Here is a 13,660-nt window from a genome sequence, read left to right as displayed (position 1 = left end):
TAGTAAGAAAGGGACTGAGAATAAAATGGCCAATATTGTAATGCCTCATAAAAATCTATGGTGAGGCCTCATTTGGAATACTCTGTACAGTTCTGGTCCCCATATCTCAAAAAGGACACTGCAGAGCTGGAAAAAGTATAGAGAGGGGCAATGAAGATGATTAGGGAGTTGGAGAACCTTCTGTATGAGCAAAGGCTGAAGAGTCTAGGACTACATGTAGAATGGCAAATGTGATTCCAGTTTTTAAAAAGGAAGCCAGGAAATTACAGGCCAGTCAGCCTAACATCTGTCCCAAGCAAATTAGTTGAAACTGTAAATATGACCCCTGACCTAAGAATGTCAGCGCAGGGTTCATCTAGGCTTCAACAATGAATGGACTCTTTTCTTTTTTGAAAATAAGTTTCATTTATTGAATACACAATGTTACTCATGCAGAAGGTCTTTGAGAGTGATAACGTATGGGGAATAAGCACTAGCATTTATGGGGGTACATCAAAGCCTGGGGGGCTTTAAATCATTCTCATAATAAAGTTACATTCTGCTTTCAGAGGTGTTTGATTCACACGCCTGTTATCTCCCTCTAACCGGGCCATATCCACTCCCCCTCCGGCCGATGTCCTTGCGGCGCCTGGGAAGCGGCGGCGGTGTCTTTTGCACTCCCAAGCCATTTATTGCTTTTGGCGCCCAATTCCCTCCCACCTTTCTCTTCCCCCTCAGGCATACCCAAAATTCTACTGGGGATCACTGAGGTTAGTCCTAAGCAAACAAATACTATAGGCAATATGGTTAGTATCAATAAGGTTATAGAACAAAAGCTGACAATGACATTCCTACTTTTTCTCTGTGGCAAATTGCCTTTGCTGCAGGTTTTGAAGTGTGCATTTCTCCTCACACCATGTAGGGATGCCAGGGTCCAGGTGGGACATGGAGATCCCCCAGAGTTATAGTTTATTTCCAGACTACAGAGATCAGTTCCCCAGGAGAAAACTAATGCTTTGGAGGGTGGACTCTATAACACTGGACTCCACTGAGGTACCTGTCCTCCCCAGGCTCCAGTCCCAAATCTCCAAGAGCTTCCCAGCACAGAGCTCTCAACTCTACACCATCACCCCTCACTTTCCCCAGGCTTTCCTCCAAAATTTCCTCCAGGAATTTCCCAACCCAGTCAGCCACCCTAATCCCCCAAAAAACATTTCAAAAGTTTCTGCCAACTGTTAGCACCTCAGAATGTAATTCTAATGTCATTCTAATCCTGAGCCTGCTTCGGCGGGGAGGGTGGGATATAAATCTGAGAAATAAATAAATAAAATACATTATCAATAGAAAGAATGTACTTTGATTATGTATTCCAAAGGAGCTTTAAAAAAAAACCTCACAAAGTGCACATTTCTTTCCATTTGCTAGTGAAAAACACAAACTCTCTAGCAGTGCTGCAACACTATCTGGAGGGAGACAAGAGGAAATGAGGGAGGGGAAAGACCATCATGCTGAGGCAGCTGCCCAAGGTTGACGGATTAGTCATATGCAGGCCTCCTGATGCTGCTGACACAGTGCCAAGGACAAAATTCTCTTCCCTGAGGAAATGTTGAGGGAAGCTGGATTGATCAGCTATGTGAATAAACATAGCTCTCCATTTTACGCAGGCAAGACAGACAGGAAATATGTGGAGAAGCAAGCTAAGCCTAATTAAGACTGAAGCAAAGGTAAAGGGCTGCTGAGTTAATCACACACTGCCACATCAGACGCTTCTCAGTGGGAAGGCTGCACACGCCTTCAGCTCTGCCTCTTTCCCTCCTCCATCAGCAGAGCTCCTGAAACTGCTTCTCATGTACACAGAGATCCTTTTCAGCAAGAGAACTGGGAGCCAGTTGCATCCACATCAGTAGAAGAAAGCCTACTGAAGAGGCATGCCTGGGGGAGACAGAAGTCGTATGGCTACAACATCCTTATGCCTGGCCTGGGCACTTTTAGTAACTCTAGCCTCTGTTCCTCAGATAGTAGCAAGCAGCAGAGCAGACTGGACTCAGGAAAAGGTGGGTCAGTTCAGCTGTATTTTTCTGAATGCATTGGGTGTTTTTTTTTTTCCTCATTTGGGCGGGGGAGGGTAAACATGAGAAGGGAATGATAGGGAGGAAGGAAATTGATGTGGGCAGAAGTTGTGAGCCTGGCAATCATGAGTTTGGGAGATTAAGGTTTTAAAATAGCCTTTCATGGACATTGCTTTTTCCGTATTACCAAAGCATTGATATGAATGCACATCAAGCAATGTGTGGGAGATCTATGAACTGTTCTATTCTTACATGTTTTATTATCTCTGTTGGTATGCTTCTATCATCCATTTTTCTATATGTGGGTTGCCCAGAGATGAATTCTTCTGTGCTGTGCCTCTGTTATATGTTTTATATCTCTGTTTGCTTTTCTGTTATGCCCTTATTATGTGTTTTCCAGAAGCGGATTGCAAATCTTCAAGATACAGAAAACAGTAAGGGTGATGAACAAATAAATGCTACCTACTCAGCCTGGTTATTCTGGCTCCCACCAGAGCACTCAGACACTATAAAAAGAAAATGCACTTTAGATTCAGGCTGATGATGCACCAAAATAACACAAAATTGAGCTACAAATGCAGATGTAATAGCCCAGCCCCAGCATGTGTGTACTCAGAAGCCCCACTGTATTCAGTAGAGTTTACTCCTAGGTAAGTATGGGAGTAAACATGGGTTGCATGGTTAGTTTGTAATTTATGATCCATGATGAAAGGACTATGTGGCAACACAGAGAATCAACAAATGGGCCACACATTGTATCAGCCACACAAATGTAGACCTCAGAGCACCTTAGACAGACACAAGTATTTAGTCCAGTAGCCATCCATGAAGAACAATAAGCAGCACTGCTAGACAGCATAATAAGTTGTTTGCACAGGCGACAGTATTTTCATTTAGCAACATATCTGGCATTACAACAGATAGGGTGTCTGTAGAAAGAGGAACTATATGTTGCAAGGACCTCCAAGGCAAGGTAGTGTAACTACAGAGGCTAGTGGGTTGAAACATCTACATAGATATTCTGTGCTATTCTGCTTCTATCCAGCATTGTTTGGATGGTTCTAGGAATCTGCATGGCTGTAAGGTATTTTGGATCATGACCTGTTCTTTATATTAATTTGTTCAAAATGTATATGCTTCCACTCTGGCCCAGATACATTCTCAGTGTATATTTATGACATTACATACAACCCAGTACTTTCTTCAGTATCCTGAGAATCTTTGAACATAAACTGAAAGTTTTCCTAATGATCAAGGAATAAAGGGGCTATAAATGAATTTTCCAACTATTAATGTTGGTTCACTGAGCATAATTTCTAGTTCACTGCCATGGTTCTCCATGGTTGCCCTCAAAGCATTTATCTACTCACAAAGTATAGGTTTTCCTATCATTTTGGATATTTTTATGCCGAATAGGTACAACCCAAATAATTTTGAATAAGTAGGGGGGAAATACAGTTTTAATACCACAAGACTTATTTGTAAATGGAATAGAGTACTGGAGTGGCACAGAATAATATCCAGTGGAGTTAGGGTAGTCAACCTCAAGGGATCTCCCACTATTTCAGCTAATCTCCAGATGACTAAGATAATTTCTCCTGGAGAAAATGGCTGCTTTGGAGGGTGGAATCTTTAGTATTATGCCCAGCTGAGGTCCCTCCCCTCCTCAAACTCTGGACTTCCCAGGCTCCAACCCCAAAATCTCAAGGTGGAATTCACTGCCACAGGAGGTGGTAAGAGCTACAAGCATAGCCAGCTTCAAGAGAGGGTTAGATAAAAATATGGAGCAGAGGTCCGTGACTATTAGCCACAGTGTGTGTGTGTGTGTGTGTGTGTGTGTGTGTGTGTGTGTATAAAAATTTTGGCCACTGTGTGACACAGAGTGCTGGAATGGATGGGCCATTGGCCTGATCCAACATGGCTTCTCTTATGTTCTTAAGGTAGTTCCAACCCAGATCTGACAGCACTAAGTGCAGCCCATATATGCTATTCCAAATATGTTAGGACAAGCACTGCTTGTCACCTTCCCAGTTCCATTTTTCATAGGTTTTCATTAACACTGTTTCTGAAATTTTGTTCATTCTGATGTCCATCATTATTATTTCTATCCTGTTCCATCAGGAAAGATGACCCTCAAAGGGCTAATTTAAACAAAGCAGTACTTGGAAGCTACTTGTTGCAAAAGATGATTTTATTTTGGCAAATAAATTTGAAAATCAAAGTTACCTCCTTTGTAACACCCCTGTCCCCTCAAGTTAAGCATGTTCTATGATTGCATTGATTATTTGTTTGTTAGCCATTTGAAACAAGCAGTATTTCATGTAGTTTTGTATCTGCACTGTGACAGCATTCAACATGTTGCTAAGCATACTAGATAGAAATGTTGCTGCCTGGTGACAATACAAGAATACACAAAGTATTTTGATCCATTTTAGAACACTGGATTGAAACAAACACACTTTGTTTTGGGAGTCAGATAGGCAAACTGGGCAGGGCTGGAATACTAGAGACACAAAGAATATCACTTTCCCCCCCTCCCCCATCCACTCAAACCTGGCTTGGGACAACTGAGAAAAGCCATTATTTTTATTTTTCTCAGCTAGATGGGTTGAGCAGCCTGTAGATGGAAAAGAGAGAATAAGGACAGCTGTAGGAAAGTTGCAAATACGCTCCACCAATCAAGATCTGTGGCGGAAAGTTTAACTGGCCAGGGTTGGACCTGGCCAGGCTGAGGGTTGTTCTGGGGTATGTATATAGAAGAAGAAGATATTGGATTTATATCCCGCCCTCCACTCCGAAGAGTCTCAGAGCAGCTCACAATCTCCTTTACCTTCCTCCCCCACAACAGACACCCTGTGAGGTGGGTGGGGCTGGAGAGGGCTCTCACAGCAGCTGCCCTTTCAAGGACAACCTCTGCCAGAGCTATGGCTGACCCAAGGCCATTCCAGCAGGTGCAAGTGGAGGAGTGGGGAATCAAACCTGGTTCTCCCAGATAAGAGTCCATACACTTAACCACTACACCAAACTGGCTCTCCCGGTCCGCATTTCCCTCTCTTGTACTTGCTAATAAAGCATGTTGCCTTCAACATGTCTCATCACTCAGTACATTACAGTGGCAACGAAGGTGGGATCCTAGCCAGGTAACTCCCCAAGTGGGATTTCGCTGACTTGGCCGGAGACGAGGAAGGCACGCAGTCTAGGGAGACTGAAGCGCCCACCGCCATGGTTAACCCTAGCGGGACGACGGGCCACCTTGCTGAGTTCGACCCCGCCAACCCCGATAGGTGGGAGACCTACACGGAGCGGGTCTACTGCTACCTACGAGCGAACATGATTACAGACGACAGCTGTAAGAGAGACGTGCTCCTGAGTGTCTGCAGGGAGGCCACATTCGAGATCGCAAAGGGTCTCTCGGCCCCCGCAAAGATCACAGAGAAAATGTACAAAGAGATAGACTCCTGACCGGGCACTTCTTGCCCCAGCCATCCATCATTGCCCACTGATTCCTCTTCCACAAGAGGGATCAAGGGGCGGGAGAGACGGCCGCCGTCTACCTGGCCGCCCTCTGCCAACTTGCGAGGAACTGCAGCTTCAACAAGCTGGATGAAGCCCTGAGGGATCGATTTGTCTGGGGCCTCCAAGACGAAAGACTGCAGCAAAAGCTCTTCGCAAAGGAGGAGCTCACCCTCCAACTCACCTTCAACGACGCCACCGCGTTCGAGAGAGCAACCAAAGCTTTCCACAACCCAGGAGCAGAAGCCATCCACCAGGAGGAGATGGTGCTGGGCAACCCAGAGAAGGAGGAGGCACACCAGCTCCGTCGCCAACCAGGAATGGGGCCAAGAGTGCCCACTCGGCCATGAGCGACCGAGAGACCAGCCAACACCAAGTGCGCCAGCTGTGGGGATCCACAGGAGTGACAGGACTGCCCCTATCGCAACGTGGACTGCAGGAACTGTGGAAGAGTGGGCCACATAGCGCGGGCTTTCTGGGCCAAGGCCACCTGCAGACGCCAGTCCACCAACCACGACTCGACCAATGCCTAGTCGATCACATTGACTAGCCTGCAGGTAATGAACTTGCCCCTCACCAGCCCCGATAAGGTCAGGGTGTCGGTCCTAATCAAGGGCGCTCCATGCCTAATGGAGCTGGACTTGGGCTCCTCCATCTCCATAATTTCGGAGGAGTCTCTAAGAAAACTTTGCCCACATGGCTGGCCCCGGCTGCGACCGGCTGATTTCATACTGCGGGACTTCCAAAAAAAAACCCTGTACAGATTTTGGTTTGGGCCACTGTAAGGGTAGAGTTTAAGAACTTTAAGGGCACACTGGACATACTCATGGTCAAACGCCAGCTCACCACATTACTAGGGCTGGCCTGGTTTCGACCGCTGGGTATTCAAATAGTGCGGGTGCAACAGATGTGAAAGCAAAATTTCGAGCACGTGTGCCGGGAATTCCTGGAAGTGTTTGATGGGTTCCTGAGGTGCTACAAGGGGCCTCCCATCACCTTACCCCTCAATCCCCACGTGAGACAGATAAAGCTGAAGTCCAGGCGAGTTCCATTCGCTCTTAAACCAAAAATAGAAGCGGAGCTGGACCATCTCACGGCCCAGGGAGTATTAGAACCAGAATCCTATGCTGCATGGGAAACACCCATAGTCACTCCTGTGAAGCCTAATGGGGAAGTGCGCATATGCACTGACTATAAGTGCACAATAAATAAGGCACTCCAGGACAATCCATACCCCGTTCCGGTGGTCAGCCACGTACTGGCAGCCCTAGCTGGCTCTAAGGTTTTTGGGAAACTGGACCTGGCCCAGGCGTACCAGCAACTCCCGGTGGATGCCGAGACAGCAGAGGCTTAGACCATTGTGACTCACAGGGGAGCTTTTCGGGTGCGGCGGTTGCAATTTGGGGTTAGCGTGGCTCCTGGGAACTTTCAGAGCATAATGGACTCTCTTCTTAAAGGGATCCCTGGAGTGCAACCATTTTTTGATAACATTTTGATCGCTGCCCTGGACGCTGAGGAGTTCAGCAGCCGTCTGCGAGAGGTACTCCACCACTTCCAGACTGCAGGATTTAAAGTGAAGCGGGAGAAGTGTTCCCTCGGGGTGTCGAAGGTAGAGCTCTTGGGGTTTGCTGTAGACGTCATGGGAATCCACCCTACAGCCAACAAGACCAGGGCAATAGTCCACGCCCCGGCCCCCACATGCAAGGCAGAGTTACAAAGTTTCTTGGGTTTATTAAATTTTTATCATTCATTTTTGCCTCACAAAGCGGCCATCGCAGAACCCCTTCATAGGCTCCTCAATAAAAACGCCCTGTGGGTCTGGGAAGAGAAGCAGGCCGCTGCTTTTCAGACAGTCAAGGACCTCCTAGTTTCCAATGATGTGCTCCACCATTTTGACGAATCCCTACCAATGATTCTAGCTTGAGATGCTTCCCCATACAGGGTGGGCGCCGTTCTGGGCACCAACTCCTGGATGGGAGGGAGGTTCCCATGGCTTATTATTAGAGGATCCTGACCCCCGCAGAATGCAGCTATGCCCAGATAGACAAGGAGGCCTTGGCAATAGTGGCGGGGGTGCATAAATTCAACCACTACCTGTACGGTAGGCATTCATGATTGCCACGGACCACAAGCCACTACTGGGCCTCCTCACCCCAGACCACCAGACATCTCAAATTCTGTCACAGTGCGTCCTGCGGTGGAACCAGTTCCTTAACTCGTACACATATGCCCTGGTCCACCGCCCGGGCAAGGCTATGCGACATGCTGACGCCCTCAGCTGCCTGCCGCTGCTCTCTATGGACCCGGTTCCCACCCCTGCCCACCATGTGATGCTTATAGAGACTTTACCAGAGAGGCCCCTCCACGCCGCTGAGGTAGCGAGAGCCACAGGTAGAGACCGCATCCTCGCACAAGTTTTAGACTGGGTGGGAAGGGGGTGGCCCGCGGGCAAACTGGATGCAGAATTCAGGGAATTTGCATTATGCAGAGAAGAACTGTCCATGCACAAAGGGGTGCATTCTCTGGGGTAGCAGGGTGGTGGTTCCCCTCCCCCCACATTGCGGAAGCAAGTGCTGGAAGCCCTACATGAAACACACCCGGGGATAGTGCGTATGAAGGCCCTGGCACATAGCTATGTATGGTGGCCGGGATGGACGAGGAGATAGAAGGGTGGGTTCGAAGGTGCCAACCCTGCCAAGAGTCCTCGCCTGATCCACCCAGTGCCCCTGTCCACCGCTGGGAGTCCAACAGGAGGCCATGGTCCCGGTTACACCTAGACTTTGCGGGGCCATACCAGGGCCAAATATTCTTTATTCTAGTCGATGCATACACCAGTTGGTTGGAAGTGATTCCTGTAGCTTCAACCTCAACCGTGGCGGCCGTCAGAGCCTTGCGAAGGGTCTTTTGCACTCATGGGATTCCCGAGACCCTTGTTATGGACAATAGTACCGCTTTCACCTCCTGGGAATTCCTGGAGTTCTTGAAGAGGTACCTCATCCAGCACATTTGGTCCGCCCCCTTCCATCCAGCCACCAACGGCCAAGCAGAGCGCATGGTGCACACCACTAAAGAGGCCCTGGGTCGCATTGTACAGGGAGATTGGGACCACCGCCTGGCAGCCTTCCTATTTGATAACAGAATCACCCCCAACCCCATCACCGGGTTAAGCCCTGCCGAGTTGCTAATGGAGAGGAAGTTGATCACTAGGCTAAACAGGTTGCATCCTGACCGGGCTACATACCTCCGCAGTTCCCCCGAAATCACGGAAGCTGCTAGAACTTTGCAAGTGGGCTGGAGTGGGTAGCCGCCCAGGTGCTGCGGGTCACCGGGCCCTGCTCCTACGAGGTCTCGTCGGAGGGGGGCCAGATCCTAAGGAGGCACATTGACCAGCTGCGCCATCGCACCTTGCCGGCAGAACTGACAGCTATCAGGGGAGCGGAGGAGAACTAACAGCAACACCCCCGGGAGCGACCCGCCTATGTGGCCACACCGACTATGCGGGCGGAAGAGCACCACAGTGGAGGGAGTGACCCCCCCCCAGAGAGGAGATTCCAGCACAGCAACAAGCAGTGGACAGCCCTCCTTCAGCGTCACCCCACTCCGAGGAACCAGCCACCCCGCCAGCCACAGTGGCCGCTCCAACGCCCCAAATAACCCTAAAGAGGTTGACCAGGGAACGCAGGGTGCCAGCCTACTTGAAAGATTTTGTGTCTTGAACTAAGGGGGGAGGAGTGTTGTGTTTTGCATTTCAGTCCTGAAGTTACAACACAGAGAACGCTACAGAGGTGACCAGTGGAAGTCCACTGGTCCCTGGCCGTAGCTTGCAAATACGCTGCACCAGTCATGATCTGTGGTGGGAAGTTTAACTGGCCAGGATTGGACCTGGCCAAGCTGAGGGTTGTTCTGGGGTATGTATATAATCGGGACCCGGCCCGCGTTTTCCTCTCTTGTGATGTACTCACCAATAAAGCATGTTGCCTTCAACACATCTCGTCACTCAGTACATTACAAGTTTGTAATTAGTTTTCAGTAATTTGTAATTAGTTTTCAGCTGCCCTGAGCCTGCTTCGGCGGGGAGGGCGGGATATAAATCTGAGAACTAAATAAATAAATGTTGAAATATTAGTATTGTAATGCTTTAAGTATTTGTTTTATAGTTATTAAGCTTTTGAACTACTTTTCGTTATTAATTTCACACCTTCTTGTTTTCTCTTTGCTCCTCACTGTGATACTCTAGGGGTTCTGACCCACCTGGAGGTTGGCAACCCTACCAGGGCCCCTTCCAAAGTTGCTTTGCCATGCACAGGAGAAGATCTGTTTTCCTCCGAGGACTGGAAGGGAGCTTGTATCGGGCAATTTTGAGTAAAAAAATGGCTGACAAGAAAGCACCTCCTTCCTATCTGTACCAACCGTGTGCTCTTTTTTTGTGCATATTAAAACAAATACTAGTATCTATAAATATTTTCACCATTTCACAGCTTCCTGATTTCCATGCTAAATATTCTTTTCTTTTCTTGTAAATCATTTTGTCAGAGAACGCTGCTGACTAATATGCATTTTGGATATTATTGCCAGTTAGAAAAGTCACATTATTTATTTATTTATTTATTTTTCTTCAAACCATCTCTGCTTAATATCTTTCCATCAAAGCCTCAGTGGTTCTAGGGCCACAATGAGTCAGTTGCAACTTGTTGGCATACAATTATTATTACAATTGTTAGAGAATAGGCCAAAAGAAAGTAAGTCTGTCTCCCCACCCCCCTCACGAGGGAAGAAGTGATACAGACTTGCTGGAGAAAATATAACTGCTTGAAGCCAACTTGCTATGTTTTGAGAAAGGTTTGGGTCCCAGGAATTGGCCTCATACTCAACATGAAGTGGGATAAAAGGCCTGGGAATGTCCTGAGAAAATTAATTTTGTGATTTTTAAAAATTACCTTCAGAGAGGCGTTGGAGGGCAAAACATAGATCCCCCCCCGGTGGAAAATGGTTTGGGGGGGGGGGGGTAGCCATGTTGGGTTCTTGTAGAAGAGTGAAAGAACAACAAGATTTGTGGGGTATAAGCTCTAGAGTTCCAAAGGGAGATTTGACTCTCAGGAATTATTCTCTTTAAATTATGTTGCTCTCTAAGGTGCTACTGAAAGTGAGTCTAGCTCTTCTACTGGTGGAAAGTCATTGGAAGTGTTTATTCACTGTGGGTTTGTGAACAAGGCTGGGAAGGAACAATTTTTTCTAACTGAGGCCTGGCAACTTGGCCAGCTGGATCAATTCCCCATTTGGGCAAAAGGGTGGGGATCCTACAGAGGACTCTTTATCATGATATGTACAAGGAATATAAAGATAACAAGGAACCAAAATAAGTGATCAAAAAGTATTAGAAGGAGCTTTTATGTCTGCCAACTTGTGGCAAATCCTTTAGGTGCAGCAAGTGCCATACACTGGATTGTGCTTCTTTGCCCTGAGCTTCCAGTTCACAGCTCCTGTTGCACAGAGGTGTAGATAAGAAGATAGAAGATATTGGATTTATATCCCGCCCTCCACTCCGAAGAGTCTCAGAGCGGCTCACAATCTCCTTTACCTTCCTCCCCCACAACAGACACCCTGTGAGGTGGGTGGGGCTGGAGAGGGCTCTCACAGCAGCTGCCCTTTCAAGGACAACCTCTGCCAGAGCTATGGCTGACCCAAGGCCATTCCAGCAGGTGCAAGTGGAGGAGTGGGGAATCAAACCCGGTTCTCCCAGATAAGAGTCCACACACTTAACCACTACACCAAACTGGCTCAGGTGTATAGGAACTACTTCCTTATAGTGTAATTTCATGTGGCTTTGGTATAAGTGAGAGCAACAGAATAGGCTGGTCAGTGCTCACCATCAGGCCTGGCGCTGGCCTTTCCAGCTCCCCAGGCTGAAAGCAGGCCCCCACAGGGGGTAGGAGGACCGCGCGGAGTCCTCCCACCCCCTGCTTCAAAGGGAGCCAACTGACTCCATTTGAAGTAGGGGGTGGAAGGGCCATGGGGAATGTCTTCGGCTGGGCGGCAGGGGCAGGCTGTGCGCGCTCCATGTGGCCCTCCTACCCCCAACTGGCTCCCTTTGAAACAGGGGGCAGGAGGGCCACGGGGAGTGTCTTCGGCTGGGCGGAGGTGGCGGCAGCCCCCGAAGAGCCGGCACCCTAGACAGCTGCTGAATGTTGCCTAGTGGACACACCGGCTCTGTTCACCATAGGGGCCTCCCTCATCCAGGCTTGGATGTCCTTCCTAGTGCAGTAGTGATTAACTTGGAAAGATCCACATGATCTGTGACACCCAGAAGTTTTGATATTTACAAGCATACTGCAGCCATGTCAATTCACATTAAAGGGTAGCTGCTGGGTGAGTGGCCCACATTGAGTTTGATTGAGTGCAGCACTGTAGCCTAATTTTGCACACTTGCTTGAAAAGAATATCCCAAGCACAATACACTCTATGTCCCTTTTATTTCTCTCTGTATTGTTAGATGTGAAGTGTCAAATCTAAATTTCTTATGGTTGCTCATAATCTTGCCTCTGATTTTTCCACAGTATTTCCACCATCCAACCATTTTAAACGCAACTATTATTCAAGAAGTCGCTGCAAACACAGATGTGGATCAAATGTGGCAGTATGACCTGCTCCCAATACTGATTGAGAGATATCCAGAATCACCAGGGAGCTGGGCTGTGCGTCAGGTGAGACTGGACAGTCCATCATGAAAATGTCGTCTATCAATGCAGAATTATCAGAGATAAACCTTCCCACAGACTAGGCTGGGTGTAACTATCATGCAGGGAACTTTCCTCCAACTTATGGAGCAGTTCCCCAACTTAAGCAGCTCTTCCTACAATGGAGGATGGCTTCATAGGCTGGAGGAGTAGGGTTGCTGGATCCAACTCAGGAAATATCTGGGGACTTTGGGGATGGAACCAGGAGACTTTGGCAGTGGAGCCAGGAGCAAGGTCATGACAAGCACAATTGAACCTCATCACATTTAAAGGGACTGTGTTCCTTTAAATACCTTCCCTCAATTGGAAATAATGGAGGATGAGGGCACCTTCTTTTGGGGATTTTTGAAACTTGGGAGGGAGGGGTTGAAGAGAGACACCAGATGCTATGCTGAAAATTTTGTGCCTCTACCTCAAAAAACAGGGGACCCCTCCCCAGAGCCCCAGATACCCACAAATTGATTCTCCATTATATTCTATGGGGACCAGTCTCCATAGGGTATAATGGAGTGCCCAGCAGGCATTCTCACACACCCCTGCTTTCCGATAACCCTGAAGTGGGGTTGAAATGAAGGGTTGTGCAAGAGTCATGGGGCCCTATTGGCTATTGTCTGTGGTGCCATTATTGATGATGATGATGATGATGATGATGATGATGATGATGATGATGATGATGATGATGATGATATTACTGTGTTTCTCCATTTTACCACTATTTTATAAATATTGTGTATTTCTACAAAAAAGCAAAGCAAAACAAAACTGTGTGTGGTCTTAAATGTCAGCGTATTTCTTGCAGGGACAGTTAATGTGCTTCTTCCTCCCCTCATTGTCCTACAGGTTTAGAAAACTTTATTTGAATCCCCCTCTTCAATAGCGTAACTAGGGTTGTCAAACTGCAGGAGGTGCCTGGAGAGCTCATGGAATTACAACTGGTTTCCATACTACAGAGATCAGTTCCCCTGAAGAAAATGGCTGCTTTGGAGAGTAAAGTCTATGGCATTATACCTCACTGAGGCTCCTCCCCTTGAGACAGCAACCTGTCTAGATGCTCATGAAACTCTGTAAAGCCCCACATATGCCAAGAGTTTTCTGTAAATAAACTACCACAACCAACACAGTAATCATATAATTAATTTGAAATATTGGCTGGAAGAAGAATTGTATTTTCCAGCTAAAAAAATATAGAACTCTCATGTTTGGAAAAAGGTTAAATCCGGGGGGGGGGGTGCTGTAGCAGGAACTCATTTGCCTATTAGGCCACATCCGCTGATATAGTCAACCCTCCTGGAGCTTATCTGAGTTCAATCCCCAACGGAAGCTGGGTTTTCAGGTAGCCGGCTCGAGGTTGACTCAGCCTTCCAT

General features: G+C 47.7%; 1 protein-coding gene across 2 annotated transcripts in view; it reads left to right on the top strand.

Moving 5' to 3' along the window:
• Positions 1 to 1,489: 1,489 nt before the first annotated feature.
• Positions 1,490 to 13,660, top strand: part of QPCT (glutaminyl-peptide cyclotransferase) — a 440,295-nt gene continuing 428,124 nt past the window's right edge. The window contains exons 1-2 of one of the 2 annotated variants that reach the window (XM_060243986.1): positions 1,490 to 2,033; positions 12,116 to 12,262. In XM_060243986.1, the coding sequence (XP_060099969.1) occupies positions 1,908 to 2,033; positions 12,116 to 12,262 (273 nt within the window). In that variant the 5' untranslated portion in view covers positions 1,490 to 1,907. The remainder of the gene's footprint in view (positions 2,034 to 12,115; positions 12,263 to 13,660) is intronic. The other variant, XM_060243998.1, reaches the window with a different exon arrangement.

Source organism: Heteronotia binoei, chromosome 1 (assembly GCF_032191835.1).
Source record: "Heteronotia binoei isolate CCM8104 ecotype False Entrance Well chromosome 1, APGP_CSIRO_Hbin_v1, whole genome shotgun sequence".
Taxonomy (NCBI): domain Eukaryota; kingdom Metazoa; phylum Chordata; class Lepidosauria; order Squamata; family Gekkonidae; genus Heteronotia; species Heteronotia binoei.
The sequence above is the reverse complement of the archived record's forward strand: the minus strand, read 5'-3'. Positions and strand labels throughout refer to the sequence as shown.